Source organism: Entelurus aequoreus, linkage group LG01 (assembly GCF_033978785.1).
Source record: "Entelurus aequoreus isolate RoL-2023_Sb linkage group LG01, RoL_Eaeq_v1.1, whole genome shotgun sequence".
In the NCBI taxonomy this organism is placed as follows: Eukaryota; Metazoa; Chordata; class Actinopteri; order Syngnathiformes; family Syngnathidae; genus Entelurus; species Entelurus aequoreus.
Window position 1 is genome coordinate 17,643,342 of NC_084731.1, and position 22,500 is coordinate 17,665,841.

The following is a 22,500-nucleotide window of genomic DNA, read 5'->3' on the forward strand; positions in this document are numbered from 1 at the left end:
CACGTCCAGGGACAGGGCAAAGCGTGACCCCTGCTGGGCTCTCTTGGGCACCTGGGCCGACAGGCGCGGGGCGCGCTCCTGCCGGAGGACGGAGCGGCGCTCCGAGCCGAGCACCGAGTTCGACGCCCCGACGGTCTTCATGGCGTCGACGGCCGGCGCGCCTCTTTCGGTGTCCTCGTCAGATCTGGCGAGAGCTGGGCTGCTTTTGTGAGCGTGCAGCAGGAGCAGGCAGAAACAAAGCCACGCCGCTCTCATGGCACCAAGTCTGTTGGCGGGATGATGCAAGAGTTAGTGACGCAATCGCTGGAAAGCACTTGGAGTCTACAGGAAGAGTCAAAAGTTGAAAATATTGTAACATAGTCAAGTTTAACATATTGTAACATAGTCAAGTTTAAAATATTGTAACATAGTTAAGTTTAACATATTGTAACATTGTCAAATTTAACATATTGCAACATAGTTAAGGTTAACATATTGTAACAGTCAAGTTTAACATGTAACATAGTTAAGTTTAACATATTGTAACATAGTCAAATTTAACATATTGCAACATAGTTAAGGTTAACATATTGTAACATAGTCAAGTTTAACATGTAACATAGTTAAGTTTAACATATTGTAACATAGTCAAGTTTAAAATATTGTAACATAGTTAAGGTTAACATATTGTAACATAGTCAAGTTTAATATATTGTAACATAGTCAAGTTTAACATATTGTAACAGTCAAGTTTAACATATTGTAACATAGTTAAGGTTAACATAGTGTAACATTGTCAAGTTTAACATATTGTAACATAGTTAAGGTTCACATATTGTAACATAGTCAAGTTTAACATATTGTAACATAGTCAAGTTTAACATATTGTAACATAGTTAAGGTTAACATATTGTAATATAGTCAAGTTTAACATATTGCAACATAGTCAAGTTTAACATATTGTAACATAGTTAAGGTTAACAAAGTGTAACATGTTAAGGTTAAAATATTGTAACATTCAAGTTTAACATATTGTAACAGTTAAGTTTAACATATTGTAACATAGTTAAGTTTAACATATTGTAACATAGTCAAGTTTAATATATTGTAACATAGTCAAGTTTAACATATTGTAACAGTCAAGTTTAACATATTGTAACATAGTTAAGGTTAACATATTGTAACATTGTCAAGTTTAACATATTGTAACATAGTTAAGGTTAACATATTGTAATATAGTCAAGTTTAACATATTGTAACATAGTCAAGTTTAAAATATTGTAACATAGTTAAGGTTAACATATTGTAATATAGTCAAGTTTAACATAGTGTAACAGTCAAGTTTATATATTCTAACAGTTAAGGTTAACAAAGTGTAAAATGTTAAGGTTAAAATATTGTAACATTCAAGTTTAACATATTGTAACATTCAAGTTTAACATATTGTAACAGTTAAGGTTAACAAAGTGTAACATAGTTAAGTTTAAAATATTGTAACATAGTCAAGTTTAACATATTGTAACATAGTTAAGGTTAACATATTGTAACATAGTTAAGGTTAACATATTGTAACAGTGAAGTATAAAATATTGTAACATAGTTAAGGTTAACAAAGTGTAACATAGTTAAGGTTAAAATATTGTAACAGTCAAGTTTAACATATTGTAGCAGTTAAGGTTAACAAAGTGTAACATAGTTAAGTTTAAAATATTGTAACATAGTCAAGTTTAACATATTGTAACATAGTCAAGTTTAACATATTGTAACATAGTTATGGTTAACATATTGTAACAGTGAAGATTAAAATATTTTAACATAGTTAAGGTTAACAACGTGTAACATAGTTAAGGTAACAAAGTGTAACATAGTCAAGTTTACCATATTGTAACAGTCAAGTTTAACATACTATAACATAGTCAAGGTTAACATATTGTAACATAGTTAAGGTTAACATATTGTAACATAGTTAAGGTTAACATATTGTAACAATCAAGTTTTAAATATTGTAACATAGTTAGGATTAACAAAATGTAACAAAGTTAAGGTTAACACAGTGTAACATAGTTAAGGTTAAAATACTGTAACAGTCAAGTTTAACATATTGTAACAGTTAAGATTAACAAAGTTAAGGTTGACAAAGTGTAACATAGTTAAGGTTAAAATATTGTAAGACAGTCAAGTTTAAAACATTGTAAAGTAGTCAAGTTCAACATATTGTAAGACAGTCAATTTAAAAATAGTGTAAGACAGTCAAGTTTAAAACAATGTAAGACAGTCAAGTTAAACATATTGTAAGACAGTCAAGTTAAAAATACTTTAAGATAGTCAAGTTTAAAACATTGTAGGATTAAGTCAAGTGTAAAATATAACAGTCAAGTTTAACAAATTCAAAAAATGTCAAATTTAAAACATTGTAAAATAGTCAAGTTTAAAATTTTGTAAGATAAGTTTTAAAATAGATACAAGTTTGAAACATTGTAAGATAGTCAGGTTTTTTTTTTTTAAGATAAAGTCGAGTTTTAAAATAGACAAGTTTAAAACATTGTAAGATAGTCATGGTTAAAATATTGTAAGATAAAGTCAAGTTTAAAATATTGTAAGATAGTCAAATATTGCTAGAAAGTCATGTTTGAAAATACCGTAAGAAATTGAAGTTTAAAATATTGTAACAGTCAAGTTTAAAATATTGTAAGAACTTCAAGTTGACAATATTGTAACAGTCAAGTCTAAAATATTGTAAAGTAGTTAAGTTTAAAACATTGTAAGATAGTAAAGTTAAAAATATTGTAAGAGAGTCCAGTTAAAAATATTGAAACAGTCAAGTTAAAAATATTGTAAGAAAGTCAAGTTCAACATATTGTAAGACAGTCAAGTTAAAAATATTTTAAAATAGTCAAGTTTAAAACATTGTAAGATTGAGTCAAGTGTAAAATATAACCGTCAAGTTTAACAAATTCTAAAAATGTCAAATTTAAAACATTGTAAAATAGTCAAGTTTAAAATGTTGTAAGATAAGTTTTAAAATAGATAGACAAGTTTAAAACATTGTAAGATAGTCATGGTTAAAATATTGTAAGTTAGTCAAGTTTAAAATATTGTAAGATAAAGTCAAGTTTAAAAAATTGCTAGAAAGTCACGTTTGAAAATACTGTAAGAAATTGAAGTTTAAAATATTTTAACGGTCATGTTTAAAACATTGCAAGAACCTCAAGTTGACAATATTGTACAGTGAAGTCTAAAATCTTGTAAAGTAGTCTAGTTTAAAACATTGTAAGACAGTCAAGTTAAAAATATTGTAAGACAGTCAAGTTTAAAACACTAAGACAGTCAAGTATAACATATTGTAAGACAGTCAAGTTTAAAACACTAAGACAGTCAAGGTTAACATATTGTAAGACAGTCAAGTTAAAAATATTGTAAGACAGTCAAGTTTAAAACACTAAGACAGTCAAGGTTAACATATTGTAAGATTAAGTCAAGTGTAAAATATAACAGTCAAGTTTAACAAATTCTAAAAATGTCAAATTTAAAACATTGTAAAATAGTCAAGTTTAAAATTTTGTAAGATACGTTTTAAAATAGATAGACAAGTTTAAAACATTGTAAGATAGTCAGGTTTATTTTTTTTAAGATAAAATTGAGTTTTAAATTAGACAAGTTTAAAACATTGTAAGATAGTCAAGTTTAAAACATTGTAAGAACTTCAAGTTGACAATATTGTAACAGTCAAGTCTAAAATATTGTAAAGTAGTCAAGTTTAAAACATTGTAAGATTAAGTCAAGTGTAAAATATAACAGTCAAGTTTAACAAATTCTAAAAATGTCAAATTTAAAACATTGTAAAATAGTCAAGTTTATACGGAGCCCCTAAATGTAAAAAAAAAAAAAAAAAAAAAAATCCCCCATGTCCATTTAGGAGCTCCATAAGTTTAACATTTTGTAAGATAAGTTTTAAAATAGATAGACAAGTTTAAAACATTGTAAGATAGTCAGATTTTTTTTTTTTTAAGATAAAGTCGAGTTTTAAAATAGACAAGTTTAAAACATTGTAAGATAGTCATGGTTAAACTATTGTAAGTTAGTCAAGTTTAAAATATTGTAAGATAGTAAAAGTTAAAATATTGTAAGATAAAGTCAAGTTTAAAATATTGCTAGAAAGTCACGTTTGAAAATACTGCAAGAAATGTAAGTTAAAAATATTGTAACAGTCAAGTTTAAAACATTGTAAGAACTTCGAGTTGACAATATTGTAAGTCAAGTCTAAAATATTGTAAAGTAGTCAAGTTTAAAACATTGTAAGATTAAGTCAAGTGTAAAATATAACCGTCAAGTTTAACAAATTCTAAAAATGTCAAATTTAAAACATTGTAAAATAGTCAAGTTTAAAATTTTGTAAGATAAGTTTTAAAATAGATAGACAAGTTTAAAACATTGTAAGATAGTCATGTTTATTTTTTTAAGATAAAGTCGAGTTTTAAAATAGACAAGTTTAAAACATTGTAAAATAGTCATGGTTAAAATATTGTAAGATAAAGTAAAGTTTAAAATATTGTAAGATAAAGTAAAGTTTAAAATATTGTAAGATAAAGTCAAGCTTAAAATATTGTAAGATAGTCAAAGTTAAAATATTGTAAGATAAAGTCAAGTTTAAAATATTGCTAGAAAGTCACGTTTGAAAATACCGTAAGAAATTGAAGTTTAAAATATTTTAACAGTCATGTTTAAAACATTGTAAGAACTTCAAGTTGACAACATTGTAACAGTCAAGTTAAAAATATTGTAAAGTAGTCAAGTTTAAAACATTGTAAGAACTTCAAGTTGACAATATTGTAACAGTCGAGTCTAAAATATTGTAAAGTAGTCATGTTTAAAACATTGTTATACAGTCACGTTTGAAAATATTGTAAGATATCCAAGTTTAAATATTGTAACATAGTCAAGTTAATAATATTTGAACATAGTCAAGTTTAAAACTTTTTAACATAGCCAAGTGAAAACATTGTAAGATAAAGTCAAGTTTAATATAATCAGATAAAGTTTAGTGTTACAAAGCATGAGATGAAAAGATCCAAAGATGAAAAGTAAACAAGACAACATTGTGACAGTACATGACAACAAATACTCACTCAGTGGATTGTTGGTCACGTGACAAAAGTGCTGGGAACTATCTTTGCTTTCTTTGGTCAATTTGGGGAAGCAAAAGTCTTGAAGTGATGACCTGCTCTTCACTGCTTGACCGTCCCCTCCGTGTGTGTCCTCTTCCTCTCCTCCTCCCTTCTTTTAATCTCATTCCCTCCCCACTATCCTGCTCTAAAAATAGCCATCACAGTGCAGCTATTCAAACGGAGCAATATCCTCTGACGGCAAAAGTGAGAGATGTGATCTCTGCTCACACCTTTTCATCCCACATTGATAAGACCCGCATCATTGATTGGTGCGCATGACCTGCAACTAAGTGAGGCCCAGTAAAAACATGAAGAATGGAGAAAAGAAAGGCAACCTCTTGACCCGTCGCCGCTCAGGACTAAAACCTCGTGGAGAACATCCATCCACTTGCTAGATTTTTACACACTATAGATACTCGGCTTTTATCAGTATTCCCTTACAGAAAATCAAATCAATGTAACTTTAATTATTCCGTTCTGGACAAAAATGTTACCACAAACACTTTTTGGGGAGGAAATAACTATTGTTTAGAGGGACAAGCGGTAGAAAATGGATGGATGGATGCAGAAAACAATGCATTACAAAATTAAAAGCAAATATTAACATTTAACATAAACTTTTGTCATTATTGAAGAGTCTTGATGGTGATGAGTGGCCCGGGGCCCCCCGAACGCCACTTGTTTTTGCATTCATTTGTGTTTCTCACCTTATTTATCAAAGAGCTGGCACTCGTGTTATAGCCTAATAACGCACAGAGAATGGCCCCGAGCTCTCACCACACAGTTTACAATAAATACCAGTATACACCACATTGTTTACATTAAACACCAGTATACACCACACTGTTTACATTAAACACCAGTATACACTACATTGTTTACATTAAACACCAGTATACACCACATTGTTTACATTAAACACCAGTATACACTACATTGTTTACATTAAACACCAGTATACACTACATTGTTTACATTAAACACCAGTATACACCACATTGTTTACATTAAACACCAGTATACACCACATTGTTTACAATAAACACCAGTATACACCACATTGTTTACAATAAACACCAGTATACACTACATTGTTTACGTTAAACACCAGTATACACCACATTGTTTACATTAAACACCAGTATACACCACACTGTTTACATTAAACACCAGTATACACCACACTTTTTACATTAAACAACAGTATACACCACACTGTTTACATTAAACACCAGTATACACTACATTGTTTACATTAAACACCAGTATACACTACATTGTTTACATTAAACACCAGTATACACCACACTGTTTACATTAAACACCAGTATACACTACATTGTTTACATTAAACACCAGTATACACCACATTGTTTACATTAAACACCAGTATACACCACATTGTTTACAATAAACACCAGTATACACCACATTGTTTACATTAAACACCAGTATATACCACATTGTTTACATTAAACACCAGTATACACGACATTGTTTACATTAAACACCAGTATACACCACACTGTTTACATTAAACACCAGTATACACCACACTGTTTACATTAAACACCAGTATACACCACACTGTTTACATTAAACACCAGTATACACTACATCCATCCATCCATTTTCTACCGCTTATTCCCTTCGGGGTTGCGGGGGGCGCTGGAGCCTATCTCAGCTACAATCGGGCGGAAGGCGGGGTACACCCTGGACAAGTCGCCACCTCATCGCAGGGCTATACACTACATTGTTTACATTAAACACCAGTATACACCACACTGTTTACATTAAACACGAGTATACACCACATTGTTTACATTAAACACGAGTATACATTACATTGTTTACATTAAACTCCAGTATACACTACATTGTTTACATTAAACACCAGTATACACCACACAGTTTACATTAAACACCAGTATACACTCCATTGTTTACATTAAACACCAGTATACACCACACAGTTTACATTAAACACCAGTATACACCACACAGTTTACATTAAACACCAGTATACACCACACTGTTTACATTAAACACCAGTATACACTACATTGTTTACATTAAACACCAGTATACACTACATTGTTTACAATAAACACCAGTATACACTCCATTGTTTACATTAAACACCAGTATACACCACACAGTTTACATTAAACACCAGTATACACCACACAGTTTACATTAAACACCAGTATACACTACATTGTTTACATTAAACACCAGTATACACCACACAGTTTACATTAAACACCAGTATACACCACACAGTTTACATTAAACACCAGTATACACTACATTGTTTACAATAAACAACACATTGTTTACAATAAACACCAGTATGCACCACACAGTTTGCATTAAACACCAGTATACACCACACAGTTTACATTAAACACCAGTATACACTACATTGTTTACAATAAACACCAGTATACACCACAGTTTACATTAAACACCAGTATACACCACACAGTTTACATTAAACACCAGTATACACTACATTGTTTACAATAAACACCAGTATACACCACAGTTTACATTAAACACCAGTATACACCACACAGTTTACATTAAACACCAGTATACACCACACAGTTTACATTAAACACCAGTATACACCACACAGTTTACATTAAACACCAGTATACACCACACAGTTTACATTAAACACCAGTATACACCACACAGTTTACATTAAACACCAGTATACACTACATTGTTTACATTAAACACCAGTATACACTACATTGTTTACAATAAACACCAGTATACACCACACAGTTTACATTAAACACCAGTATACACCACACAGTTTACATTAAACACCAGTATACACCACACAGTTTACATTAAACACCAGTATACACTACATTGTTTACATTAAACACCAGTATACACCACACAGTTTACATTAAACACCAGTATACACCACACAGTTTACATTAAACACCAGTATACACTACATTGTTTACAATAAACACCAGTATACACCACACAGTTTACATTAAACACCAGTATACACCACACAGTTTACATTAAACACCAGTATACACCACACAGTTTACATTAAACACCAGTATACACTACATTGTTTACAATAAACAACACATTGTTTACAATAAACACCAGTATACACCACACAGTTTACATTAAACACCAGTATACACTACATTGTTTACAATAAACAACACATTGTTTACAATAAACACCAGTATGCACCACACAGTTTACATTAAACACCAGTATACACTACATTGAAAGAAACCGCTTTAAAGCGCAACACCCCGATCATGACCCAGCCGTCATAAAACCGTGGAGGCCTACAAACATGACCTCGTTAAAGGCGGTCCCTTCAAGCGTGTCGGAAGCGAGAGTTTCGCGATTTTTGGCGGGCCTTTTCACTGAAGCACATGTTTAATCAACAGGACGTGTCCTAGGAACCTGTCAGGTCTCTCCAGAAGCCGCCAGCGTCACAAAGTCTAAAAGAGGCAGTTCTACTTGGAAGAACAATCCCAAATACTGGGCAGATGTTTCACAGGCTTCATTAGGCCGATAAGCAGCAGCCGCCCAAGCGTGTCGCCACTTTCAAAAGGCACGTGTTTGTTTTTTGTGTACATTTAATTGATTGTTATCTTAAATATTAAAAGACGTCATTTTGAGTCGGCCTAACGAGTACAAAAGACGTACAGAAAGTGCGTCGGACAAAAGAAGGAAGATCGTACCTTGGTCTCTTACTCACCTCCAGTGCAGTCCGTCACCGGACCGATCCTCATCAGACTAATGAGAGACGCTACACGCTGGCCGGGCCCCCGGGGCTCCCGAAGCGAGAGGAGTCACTGCGGATAAAGCAAACACGGGGCCGCACGGACCTCAGCCATCTTCTCCACGTCCGTGCGTACCAGTCGCATGGCCGTCTGATGCGGCGTGACTCCACAGGAACATGATGATGTCACACGTGAGTCCAGGCGAGCAGATTTGGGTCTGTCATCCACGCAGCACACTTCCTGTGATGTCACATCAGTACTTTTATTAATAGGTGTTAATAGTAAAAATCATGTAAAAAAATAAATATATCAGGTACCTAGATGAAGGAATTGCGTGGGAATGCTCCAATGCTGACGTTGAACTGAAATCCTGGAATTCTTTTTAGAATGGTTGAAACAGGGTGAATATGTTGAAGTTGGAACAGTTTGAATCGGATGAAAAATGGGGGAGTTGTGGAACTTTGAAGAATGTCCCATGGATTTCAACGGGAATTTCCCAAAAATTGGGGAATTTCGGGAAAAGCGTTAATTATTTTTGAAAATGGTAAAAATCTTGAATGGTCTGAATGAGTTGAAATGGTCGGTGTTGGAATTTTCCAAATCCGTTGAGAAATGTTGAAGTAGTAACATTTTTAATTGAGAAATGGTATTAAGGAATTCTTGGAATTTCGGGAAAACCGGGAATTTTTGCAGTTCAAAAACCCACTTTGGTTTTATTTCTCCTCATTAAGAGGAATGTTTTGACGGTGGAACGGTTGAAAAATGTGGAAGTAGTCGACAGCAAAAAGGGCTAAAAACAGGGTTTGATAAATCAGGAATTCCTGGAATTTTTTGGAACTTGAAAAAATAATAGTTTGAATGCCATTAAACACCAGTATGAACTACATTGTTTACAATAAACACCAGTATACACCACATTGTTTACATTAAACACCAGTATACACCACATTGTTTACATTAAACACCAGTATACACTACATTGTTTACATTAAACACCAGTATACACCACATTGTTTACATTAAACACCAGTATACACCACATTGTTTACATTAAACACCAGTATACACCACATTGTTTACATTAGACACCAGTATACACTACATTGTTTACATTAAACACCAGTATACACCACATTGTTTACATTAAACACCAGTATACACCACATTGTTTACATTAAACACCAGTATACACCACATTGTTTACATTAAACACCAGTATACACCACATTGTTTACATTAAACACCAGTATACACCACATTGTTTACATTAAACACCAGTATACACCACATTGTTTACATTAAACACCAGTATACACTACATTGTTTACATTAAACACCAGTATACACCACATTGTTTACATTAGACACCAGTATACACTACATTGTTTACAATAAACACCAGTATACAGTATCATTTTTTTTCCACATTAAGAGGAATGTTTTGACGGTGGAACGGTTGAAGTGGGTTGAAAAATGTGGAAGGAGTAGTCGATAGAAAAAAGGGTTAAAAAAAGGGTTTGAAAAAACGGGAATTCCTGGAATTTTTTGGAACTTGAAAAAATAGTTTAAATGCCATTAAACACCAGTATACACAAAATGTTTACAACTTTGTTTTTTTTTTTCCTTTTGAAAATGTTAAAACAAAACGAATGGTCTGAATGAGTTGAAATGGTCGGTGTTGGAATTTTCCAAATCGGTCAAGAAATGTTGAAGTAGTAACATTTTTAATTGACAAATGGTATTAAGGAATTCTTGGAATTTCGGGAAAACCGGGAATTTTTGCAGTTCAAAAAACCACTTTGGTTTTTTTTCTCCTCATTAAGAGGAATGTTTTGACGGTGGAACGGTTGAAGTGGGTTGAAAAATGTGGAAGGAGTAGTCGACAGGGAAAAGGGTTAAAAACAGGGTTTGATAAATCAGGAATTCCTGCCTTATAACCCGGTGGGCCTAATGTAAGTAATAATTTTGGTTGAACATTCCAACCTCGAAGCTATTTTATTTGGTACACGGTGTAATGACAAGTGTGACCAGTAGATGGCAGTCAAACATAAGAGATACGTGTGCACTGCAATATGACTCAAGTAAACAACACCAACATTTTATGTGTGCCGTTGAAAATATAGAACATTACACACGGCGCTCAAAAATCTATCTAGATGTTTTAGTAGGACTTTGGTAAGCTATGAAGCCGCACCGCTTGATGGATTGTACTGTGCTTCAACATAGGAGTATTATTATGGTGTGTGTATAAGGTAAGACATTATCTGGCGTTTTGTTTCGCAATATTATGCAAAAGAGACCTTTCTTACCTTCTGGTACCTGCTGATCTGTATTTGGGATCTGCATAAATCCTGAAAAATTGGGCGCATTCGGGTCGACGCCGTAGTCGATAATCTTCTTTTTCTTTATCTTCTTGTTATGGGACGTTCATCCTCCGCCATTTCTAATATAAAGTAGTGTAAAGTTCTTACTTATATCTGTCAGTAAACTCACCATGAAAGCGCTAAAACATACCGGTGTAGTGAGTTTACATTATTCACCCAAGGAACTTTAGTTATTAGAGTTCCGGTCGGACGGTTTTTCACGGGACACATATCCGGCGGATGAGGAGATGCTGCTCCGTTATTGAAGTCTGAATGTCATTAAAACAGTTAGCTGCATCTTTTGACACTTCTTCCACTCCCGTCCTTGCACGCTACACCGCTACAACAAAGATGACGGGGAGAAGACGCTGTCGTAGGTGAGCCACGTAAAACATAATTTGTCCAAAGAACCAACATTACATGTTATGTAGACCACAAGGTAGTCTTTTACATTTAGAAAAAAAAAAAGACCCCTTTAATGCGCCTTATATATGAAAAAAAAATCAAAAATAGACCATTCATCGGCAGTGCGCCTTATAATCCGGTGCGCCCTATGGTCCGGAAAATACGGCACTTCCTCTGCAACCCAGTAGGAGTAGCAAGTACACAGAAACACATGTGTACATACTACTACCCAGTAGAGGTAGTAAGTACATAGGGACACATGTGTACTTACAACTAATACCCAGTAGGAGTAGTAATCTCCTCTCTGGTCAACAAAAGCACCATGAAGATTCTAGCGGGAACTCTCATTCAACCCTTTTTCGATTACGCTTCCACCTCCTGGTACCCCAGCACCTCCAAAACCCTCAAATCTAGACTCCAAACATCCCAGAACAAGCTAGTCAGGTTACTTCTAGACCTCCACCCCAGGTCACACCTCACTTCTACCCACTTCTCCAAAGTGGGCTGGCTCAGGGTGGAGGACAGAGTGAAACAACTTGCACTGAGCCTAGTCTATAAAATCCGCTACACCTCCCGGATACCGAAGTCAAACTACTTCCTTAACGTAAATGACCGCCATAACCACAACACCAGGGGGAGCTCCACTAACCACGTTAAACCCAGATTCCGATCTAACAAAGGTCTTAAGTCATTCTCCTTCTATGCCACATCAATGTGGAATGCACTCCCAACAGGTGTAAAAGAAAGGGCATCTCTATCCTCCTTCAAAACCGCACTAAAAGAACACCTCCAGGCAATTACAACCCTAAACTAACCCCCTCCCCCCACCACATCCCACCTCCCCGGACTGTAAATAATCAAATGTATATACTTGTTCTTATGCTTTCTCAGCTCACTATGTTCACCGCTCGCTGTACATATCCTACCAAGTCAGACCTACACTGTTTCAATGTCCATTTCTCAGATGATCCAATTGTTGATGACTGAAGTGCTGATATCAACCAAACGCTTCTACTTCTGTGGCGTCTCGGTGTGCGATTAAGAGCGCAAGGAGGAAAATAATATTTGATGTTACAGTTTCATTTTGAACGTGCAGCTGGCGTCCTTCCGACTGAGAGTTAAGCATGCAGCAGGCGGTGTGTCGGGAACGTTGTTACAACATGTTTATAAAGTTTGTAGTTTGTTTACTGGAATGTTCACTCGTCCTTTATTTAACTGCTAACTTTGATAGTGTTCCAATAACATCAATACGAGCTCAAATGTTTTGTCATCTCATCGAATTGAACGCTGGCTGAGTTGTCCGGGAGGCACAAAGATTGTGTATTAGAAGTGAGAGGTGTCACTCTTTATTTTTGTTGGCCAAACTGTTGCACTGAAGTACATGGTTGTTGTTGAATAACAAAGCTTGTTTATTTGATTGTATCTTCATTAGCCAAACTGCTTTGTGTTTTATATTGATATCAAAAAGTAAACACCATGTTTTGTTTTTTTACGTTACTTGTTTTTTTTCATTCCACAAAGTAATTACCGGTACTTTAATAACCATTCATGTGACACAGCATTTTGTTAAGGTTTTATGGCATTAGTATCAAACTCTGGCCCGCAGGCCAAATTTGGCCCGCCGTGTAATTTCACTTGGCCCTTGAGGCGATATCAAGTTAACACTAGAGCTGGCCTGCCGATTATATACAGCGGTGGTGCCGCTGTAACACCGCATTCACAGAATCCCATGCAGCCCTAACTGGGGTGTATATTGCAGCCCGGAAGAGATAGTGCTGCAAAGGGTTCTGGGTATTTGTTCTGTTGTGTTACGGTGCGGATGTTCTCCCGAAATGTGTTTGTCATTCTTGTTTGGTGTGGGTTCACAGTGTGGCGCATATTTCTAACAGTGTTAAAGTTATTTATATGGGCACCATCAGTGTAACCTGTATCGCTATTGATCAAGTATGCATTGCATTCACGTGTGTGTGCTTACAGAAGCCGCAGATATCTTGTGATTGGGCCGGCACGTTGTTAGAATGGATGAACAGCGGACGTGACTACAACCCGTAGAGAACGTTAAAGGCCTTTAAGGCACGCCCCCAAGACTGTGGTCCGGGTGGATTACGAGATATAATGACTGATGAACACCTTCGTTTGATAATGAAGGTTGCCTCAGCTCAAAGCCTGAGCCTCGACATTAATGAACTAGCATCCAAGAAAAGATGGCAGGTATCTGGCTTGGGCACATCAGATTAGATCAGTGTGTTGCAAACTGAGCAGTTTAAAGTCCAGAATGGTTGGTTTATTCATTGTTATTTTATTTTCAAATGTATTAGCCTAAGGAAAAAGTTAATGTTGATATTTACCTCAGAAGGCTGCAAATAGAAAAGAGGCATTCAATTTTTATTTAAATTGTATTTGATATGCCATTGATATTTTTTAATTATTATTATTATTATTTGAAACTGGATTTTGCATGTCACTATAAAGTTATATAAGCCTTGCTTGTTCAATATTCAATGCAAAACTTGTTTGGGTCCCTATTAAAAGGTTAATTTGTTCAACCTTGGCCCGCGGCTTTGTTCAGTTTTAAATTTTGGCCCACTCTGTATTTGAGTTTGACACCCCTGTTTTATGGTGTTTAGTTAATTCCTATATGACATATTTCTACTCAAACTCTCAATGGAGCTGTCCTGATACAGCATGTACACTATATGTAAATACATTAAAAAATACCTCTCTCTATGAAAATGTAAAACTAGAGATAAAGGCATCATGTAATAAAATAAATCTGACATGCTGATACTATTAATGAACAAAAACACAAATATTTGTCTTTAAATATATAGATCCAGAATGTAGAGCAATTTTATTAGATATTACAAATTACATGATGGCGTCGCATTCACACCCCAACATTTACCAAACATAGTGAATAGTCATGATTAATAATCGTGATTTCAATATTGATAAAAATAATCTCAATTATTATTTTGTCCATAATCGTGCAGTCCGACGTATAAGACTTGACTTCATATATTCACACTATTTTTTATCTATAGGGACAAAAAGTGCAGTTACGTCTTATATCCATAAGATGCCATCTTGCGAATTTTTCACATGTATTTTTATTTATTTATAGTATTATTTTGTTTCTGCCATATTACTTTGTTTATAATGCTTGTGTTGCTTTCATATGCACATTCAACTTTCTACTTGAGGTACATATATACATTTTGAATGTGTGTGTTTTAAAAAAAAAAATCTAATTTGGTTAAATTATTTCGGTATAAGTTGTTTTTGAAAATTTTGACCACATTTTAAATTACCGCGATAACAATAACCGTGATAATTTTGGTCACAATAACCGTGATGAGAAATGTATATGCGCTTTGGAGCCCCAGCTTCAAAATAAAATAATGTTTGCCTTGGTGCCCTACATGAAATACTACTTACTTCACTATTTTTGTTGTATTTTTCCCCCCGAATTGTATTATTTATGGAGTAAATTGTGTACAAATTGAGAACAGGAAGTGAATGAAAGGAAAAGGGGTAGGATTAAATAAGCTCTGCTCCTTCCTATTTCTTTTTGAACATGTAGAGAAACTGGAATGGAGTGACACATGTTGTAATTGTATGATTGTTGTTTTGTTTAATAAAATCCTACCCAAACATTTAATAAAGCGACTCGACAGGACAGATTAAAAAAATAAAAAAGACTTAAAAATCTATTTCGCGATTCATTAAAAAAAAAAAAGTATTTTTAGTAAAAGGCCTATTGATGCACCCTGGAAGAAACAATTATTTAAACAAAACTCTCGCCTCATGTGGTGTCTGCCAGCGCTGCAGGCAATGTTTGGATTTTTCTTCCTGGTTTTAAAGCATCATGACCCACCCTATCTTGCCTCTGATTGGGCCAAACCTTAGCAAATTTTGACTCGTAAACCAACCAATAATGATGGAGTTTCTCTGTATTTTTATTTTTACCCCTGACAAGTAGTAATGGATGGTTGTATTTGTAGTCCGTGAGTGAAGTTTGTCAATGCAATACCAACAAATGACCTCAGTTTTCTGTAAAGTTCCACCAGAGTGTGTTTTGAAATGAACTCATCTTTGCACCGTGCAAAAATTTGCACAGACTTCTGAGTTTCCATGCGGTCATATCAAATAGTTTGGTTAATCCTTGTTCAATTATGGTAGGAATTTATTTACTTTTATTAATAACATGCGTTAACAGTCCTATTTTATAACAAACTTTAATAGACAATATGTACTCCATGTTATGAGTTTTTAAAATGTATCAGCTTTGAACAGCTATAACCAAATACATAGCACAAACGAAAGAACAAGAGCCGGTGTATTAAGTTTTTTGGTTTTATTTCCATCAGAATGAGATCGTCTATTATGTACAATAGGACAGAAACAAACCTTACAGAATTGATAAATACACTGATGCTCCAGACTTATTTATGATGTACTGAGTCCTGTGTACAGTAAATGCACCATGCACACATCTGTACCAGGTGAGTGAGGTTACCAATTATAGTCAGACTAGTTCCCTCACTGGCCGAGTGCATGATAAGAGGTCGAAGGAAAAGTTGGCTTGAGGTTGAGGCGAGAAAAAACAAATCAACGCCACAATGACATTTAAAACCTGAGCCAGTACATGGCACTGCGCATTCTGTTGTAGTCGGGGAGCTGTTCAATGGGGCCTAACGAAGAGAGGCAGGGATGCGATTAGAAGGGGGGAAAAAAAGAAAAGGCTGAAAGACGGGAATGAAGACTCCAACTCACCGACACCAGCCACAGCGGGACACTTGTCGTAGATATATTTGGAGCAAACGTCACGAACCACCCTGGGGGTCACAGCCTGAAAAGACAGCACGACGTCGTCAGGCACGACTAAAATTGTTGGCCGAGTTCACGAGGGTACTCACGTCAATCCGAGCGTCCCACTCGGCGAGAGGAATACGCCGTCCGTAGTTCAGAACGTGCCTGCCGATGTCGTCACAAATTGGCGTTGTTCCTAAGAGACACAGTGTGGTGATTGACTTTTGGGAGCCTGCTTTAGAGAGAGGGTGTGAAAGAAGTGTTCCGTACCATCGAGTTGTCCTACCAAGCTGGCCTTCAGGGCGTTCTTGCCTCTGGCTACGTCACTCTCCGTGACCGTGGTGCACAGGTTCATCCTGCATGACATCACAACAGCTTTTACGGCAGTTCAGAGGAACAAATACACATATTGTTATTAGGTCTGACCAGGCGTTCTGGGACCAGTGCATCATGTCTTCAATGTGGTGCTTGTCGGTCACAAAGTAAATTCCCATCAGGCCGGTGTCGCTGTAGGACGAGTGGAAGGCCTGGAAGCTGTGACACAGGTTCTCCTCCGCTGCCAGGCGCGCCAGACGGCTGCTCAGATGCTGCACGCCAACAAGGAGCGGACATACTCAGACATACAGAAATGAGTCCGCACAAAATCAGGAGCATTGACAACCACAAATTCAATAAAAATGCTCTTGTGTGTCATTTAAAATCCTTCCCCCACATGTAGGAAAAAAAAAAATTTTTTAGGAATGATTTCCTAGCAATAGACTGTTCCAAGAGACAAAACCAAAACTGTATGATTTTGATATAAGATAATTAAGAGTTTAAAGAAGACTATACAATTCCTTCATCGGGTGTACAGTAAAGAACCGACTAAGGCACATCAATAAAAAGCTTTAAAGGCCTACTGAAATGATTTTTTTTTTATTTAAACGGGAATAGCAGATCCATTCTATGTGTCATACTTGATCATTTCGCGATATTGCCATATTTTTGCTGAAAGGATTTAGTAGAGAAAATCGACAATAAAGTTCGCAACTTTTGCTCGCTGATAAAAAAAAACCTTGCCCCTACCGGAAGTAGCGTGACGTCACAAGCGGTAGTGCTGCTCACAATTCCCCGTTGTTTACAATGGAGCGAGAGATATTCGGAGCGAGAAAGCGACGATTACCCCATTAATTTGAGCGAGGATGAAAGATTCGTGGATGAGGACGTTAGAGTGACGGGCTAGAATGCAGTTCAAGAGATATCTTTTTTCGCTCTGACCGTAACTTAGGTACAAGCTGGCTCATTGGAATCCACACTCTCTCCTTTTTCTATTGTGGATCACGGATTTGTATTTTAAACCACCTCGGATACTATATCCTCTTGAAAATGAGAGTCGAGAAGGCGAAATGTACATTCACAGTGACTTTTATCTCCACGACAATACATAGACGAAGCTCTTTAGCATGAGCTAACGTGATAGCATCTGTCTCAAATGCAGATAGAAACAAAAAAATAAATCCCTGACTGGAAGGATAGACAGAAGATCAACAATACTACAATCAGGAGACACCGAACCAAACACTGGACATGTAAATACACGGTTAATGCTGTGCCGCCTGTCGAAGCCTGGCAATGCTGTTGCTAACGACGCTAACTTAGCAACGGGACCTCGTCAGAGCTATGATAAAAACATTAACGCTCCACCTACGCCAGCCAGCCCTCATCTGCTTATCAACACCCGTGCTCACCTGCGTTCCAGCGATCGACGATGCGGTCGGCGGACCGGAGACGTAGGAAGTCAAGGTGAGGTGCCGGCGCTAGCGTCTGCTATCCAAAAGTCCTCCTTGTTGTGTTGCTACAGCCAGCCGCTAATACACCGATCCCACCTACAACGTTCTTCTTTGCAGCCTCCATTGTTCATTAAACAAATTGCAAAAGATTCACCAACACAGATGTCCAGAATACTGTGGAATTTTGTCGAAGAAAACAGAGCTCTGTGTATTGTGTCCAAACACTTCCGTGGACCTTGCGACGTCACGCGCATACGTCATCCTCCAAAGGCGTTTTGAACCGGAAGTTCCCCGGGAAATTTAAAATTGCACTTTATAAGTTAACCCGGCCGTATTGGCATGTGTTGCAATGTTAAGATTTCATCATTGATATATAAACTATCAGACTGCGTGGTCGGTAGTAGTGGGTTTCAGTAGGCCTTTAAAAAGGCTGAAGTTTATACACTGAACACATCGTCTTTTAAAGGCACACACAGACGCATACACTGCTTTCATATTTTATATAAAACCTATCGCAACTGCTGTAGGTTGCACAATTACAATGGAATCTTCCATAATGGCTACATCACTACATAGTGCAATTCCCTCCAAAACTGTATTACCATTAAAGCACAACTTGGGTTTTATTGTCATTAATTTTGTGGTTTTTTTTAGAAGAACATTTTTAACTTCTGCTAGTATTGCAGATGTTTCTCCCAACAAGTCCAGAGGCAGGGGGTTAAACCCCTGACCCAGGTCTTTAGAGAGAACATTGCTTTACCCTTCCATAATGGCCACTCAAAACACAGACAGTCTCAAGTGGGCAAAGCTTAAAGGGGAAAATGCCGTTTTGTGTTTTGAAGAATAAGATCACAAGAAAGTTGCCAAACCTTTCCACCGCCGTAGGTAAGATCGTAGCTCCCAATGATGGCATTAGCCACCATGAGAGGCACAATGTCAGCGCTGGCAGCACTGGCCCCCTCCACAGCGATAGCGATGTGTGCCAGAGGAAGAGCATCATCACGCATGCGGATCTGAAGAGAAGCACATGAACATAACGTTATATGACACATCCAGACTCAAAAATATTTTAGTGCAGTTTTACCACTGATTTTAAAGTGTGTGACTGACAACAAGTCAAGCACAAGAATAGGGTGAGGAAATCTGAGTCGATTAAAAATCGCGATTAATCTGAAAATCTTTTTCTTATTTACACCCCGACTAATACTATGGTATTGCGGTTTCAAAATGTTCTTTTTAATAGTTGCTTGAAAAAGTGGATGTTCCTGCATAATTCTTTGCACTTAAAAATACATGTTTGTAGTAATAAATATAATTAGAGCATTTGAGAATTACATTCAATTACGGTTTATCACAAACATTCCTGCTACTTCATTTTACACACTTTGGCATTTATAAGTTTTTTTTTTTTTAGGACATACCGTATTTTTCGGACTGTAAGGCGCACTTAAAATCCTTTCATTTTCTGAAAAATCGACAGTGCACCTTATAACCCGATGCGCCTAATGTACGACATCATTTTAGTTGTGCTTACTGGCCTCGAAGCAATTTTATTTGGTACATGGTGTAATGATAAGGGTGACCAGTAGATGGCAGTCGTACATAAAGGATACGTGTAGACTGCAATATGACGCAAGTAAACAACACCAAAACTTGAAATGTTCTATTGAGAAGATAGAACATTACACACGGCGAGCGAAAATCTGTCAAAATGTTTTTAGTACGACTTCGGTAAGCTATGAAGCCGCACCGCTTTAAGGATTGTCTGCGCATTAAACATACAAGTATTATCATGGTGCGTGTAAAAAGACCGCAAAACGGCAACTATTAGACATATTACATGGCGTTTTGTTTCGCAATATTATGCAAAACCAACTTTTCGTACCTTCTGGTACCTGCTGATGTGTATTTGGGATCTGCATAAGTCCTGAAAATGTGCGCGAGTCCGCCATTGTAGTCCGTGCCGACATCGTAGTCATAAGCTTCTTCTTTTCCTCTACCTTCTTATGGGACATTCATCTTCCGCTGTTTTCATTTCTAATAAAAAGTAGCGTAAAGTTCTTACTTATATCTGTCAATAAACTACCTATCAAAGTGCTAAAAACTGTAGTGAGTTTACATTATTCACCCAAGGAACTTTAGTTATTAGAGGGTTCCGGTCGGACGTTTTTTCACGGGACACATTTCGGGTTGATGTTGCATTATTGAGCCATTGATGAGAAGATGCTGCCCCGTTATTGATTGAAGTGAAGTCTGAATGTCATTAAAACAGTTAGCCCCATCTTTTGACACTTCTTCCACTCCCGTCCTTGCAAGCTACACCGCTACAACAAAGATGACAGGGAGAAGACGCTGTCGAAGGTGAGCCACGTAAATAACACCGCCCACAAAACGGCGCATCCTGAAGAGATGCTCAGAAAGTGACTTGAAGATGATCTGTAAAACAATCTATGCAACATTTTGACCAAAGAACCACCATTACATGTTATGTAGACCACAAGATAAGTGTTTTACATTTAGAAAAAAATCATAATATGACCCCTTTAATGCGCTTTATAATCCGGTGCGCCTTTTGTATGAAAATAGACCCGCTCATTGGCAGTGCGCCTTGTAATCCGGTGCGCCCTATGGTCAGAAAATTACGGTATACTGCAATAATATCGTACCGTGGCCTTAATACCGTGATCCCGTACCGAGAGATATTGATACCGTTACATCCAATAGTATATACTTTTGATATTTAATTCATTTATCCTTTATTAGGAATGTTTTACTCTAAATAGTTGAACCGTGGCTTGGGGATTGTGGTGGCGGTGGAGTAAAAGCAAGTAAAGCCATAAGTGACATGTCCGATCAATGTGAGAGCTGAACTCTGATTGCATAACATGTCTGGACCTGCCTCGCCTTCACGTGTCTGATGCGGGGGATCCTGGCAGCTCGCCAAGGAAAAGAAACAAGACAAGATGTGTTTAAGTGTTATAAGAACATGAGTTCATCAGTTTTTCCAAGAAGAATCCATAGGTCACACATTTAAGTTGTGTTCTCAAAATAATATTTCTGAAAGGCAGTAAAGGAACTGTATCTAATAGCAGAGTGGTCTTCCTCTATTAAGACCATTTCAATAAATTAAGGCTAACATTTCATTCTTTGAAATTATAAGGCAAATCAAAAGGTAAAACTGAAACTATTTTATTTTGACCAAAAACAAGTTCAGAAGATAATCCAATTTACATTCAAATAAACACACACTTAAGGGTAAAGTTTTTGTGGCAAACTTAAACTTTTCAGGTTTACTGTAGCATAGTCGAAAGAACATTTTGCAAATAAAATGTTTGATTTTAAAGGGTTATATGAAGAAGACGACGAACGGTGTTAAACAAGTTTGTCGTGGTCAAGACTTCCCTTCTATTTCTTAATGTCCAGAGGCATGGAAAGCGACACATTTGATTAATTCTCTATCAAGCAGGCAAACGGGTCTGTGCAAGTCTATGGGTCAGTGTACGTCGCTCTTCTGTTGTTGTTCCGTCACTCACAGACAAGGATACTGACAAGAGACACTGAGCATGTGCAATCTCCCCATATATCCAGACATTGAACTGGGAATAGAGAACGTTTTTTCACTCGTTTTAATTTCAATTTTCAAACAAATCCAAAATCGGATTACGGATAACAAACAACGTTCTATTTTCTTTTTATTATCAAAGTAAAAAGGGGGAAAATTGTTTGTTAAATCTATCATTGTATTTTAAACAAAAAAGGGATGGCCGCGACGTACACGGACCCAACAAGATTGTTGTACGGTTAGAAATTCAAGGCACAAGTGAAGAAAGGGTTTGACCCAATGCTGTCTTTCTTTGCTTCCGCTGTCTTAAGTGTTTCATTTTCAGGCTCAAAATGCACATCAAGTTCTGCTGGATCCACTGCAACTTCAGTTAAAACGGCAAGATGTTTCTGCAGAGTATGCTGCCACAAACTATCTGGCAGATTATGGCAGAGCAAGAGACCCACATACAGAAACGGCGAGCCTTCAGGCTGAAGACATGATGACAGCATAATAAGAGACGGCTGCATTAACTCCTCTTCCGCAAGCAGAAAGGGAAGAAGCTGAATGGAGGACAAGGGGAAACACCCAAAAGAATCAACTCTTACAGAGATAAGAAGAAAAGCCCAGTTTATAATGAACATGATTTTACCATGCAGGACTGAACTGCCTGCATTTGCACAAAAA

At 36.4% G+C, this 22,500-nt stretch overlaps 2 protein-coding genes and 1 non-coding gene across 4 annotated transcripts in view; all 3 read right to left on the reverse strand.

Annotated features, from left to right (window-relative positions):
- The window catches only part of LOC133656660 (urocortin-3-like), a 10,055-nt gene extending 554 nt beyond the window's left edge, over nt 1–9,501 (reverse strand). Inside the window, exons 1-2 of one of the 2 annotated variants that reach the window (XM_062057621.1) lie at nt 8,899–9,501; nt 1–265 (exon numbers count right to left, since the gene is read on the reverse strand). The exon at nt 1–265 is cut by the window's left edge and continues 554 nt beyond it. In XM_062057621.1, the coding sequence (XP_061913605.1) occupies nt 1–255 (255 nt within the window). In that variant the 5' untranslated portion in view covers nt 256–265; nt 8,899–9,501. Of the gene's footprint in view, nt 266–5,105; nt 5,243–8,898 lie in introns of those variants that run through there. The other variant, XM_062057561.1, reaches the window with a different exon arrangement.
- A 6,532-nt stretch (nt 9,502–16,033) lies between these two features.
- LOC133656832 (cytochrome b-c1 complex subunit 1, mitochondrial) overlaps nt 16,034–22,500 on the reverse strand; it is a 23,002-nt gene continuing 16,535 nt past the window's right edge. The window contains exons 8-13 of the mRNA XM_062057719.1: nt 19,142–19,285; nt 16,930–17,090; nt 16,774–16,859; nt 16,611–16,699; nt 16,468–16,543; nt 16,034–16,385 (exon numbers count right to left, since the gene is read on the reverse strand). Coding sequence (XP_061913703.1) covers nt 16,321–16,385; nt 16,468–16,543; nt 16,611–16,699; nt 16,774–16,859; nt 16,930–17,090; nt 19,142–19,285 — 621 coding nt within the window. The 3' untranslated portion in view covers nt 16,034–16,320. The remainder of the gene's footprint in view (nt 16,386–16,467; nt 16,544–16,610; nt 16,700–16,773; nt 16,860–16,929; nt 17,091–19,141; nt 19,286–22,500) is intronic.
- Nucleotides 18,957–19,078, reverse strand: LOC133661119 (small nucleolar RNA SNORA26). Its single transcript, XR_009827904.1, has one exon. It is a non-coding gene; the product is annotated as a small nucleolar RNA SNORA26 (small nucleolar RNA).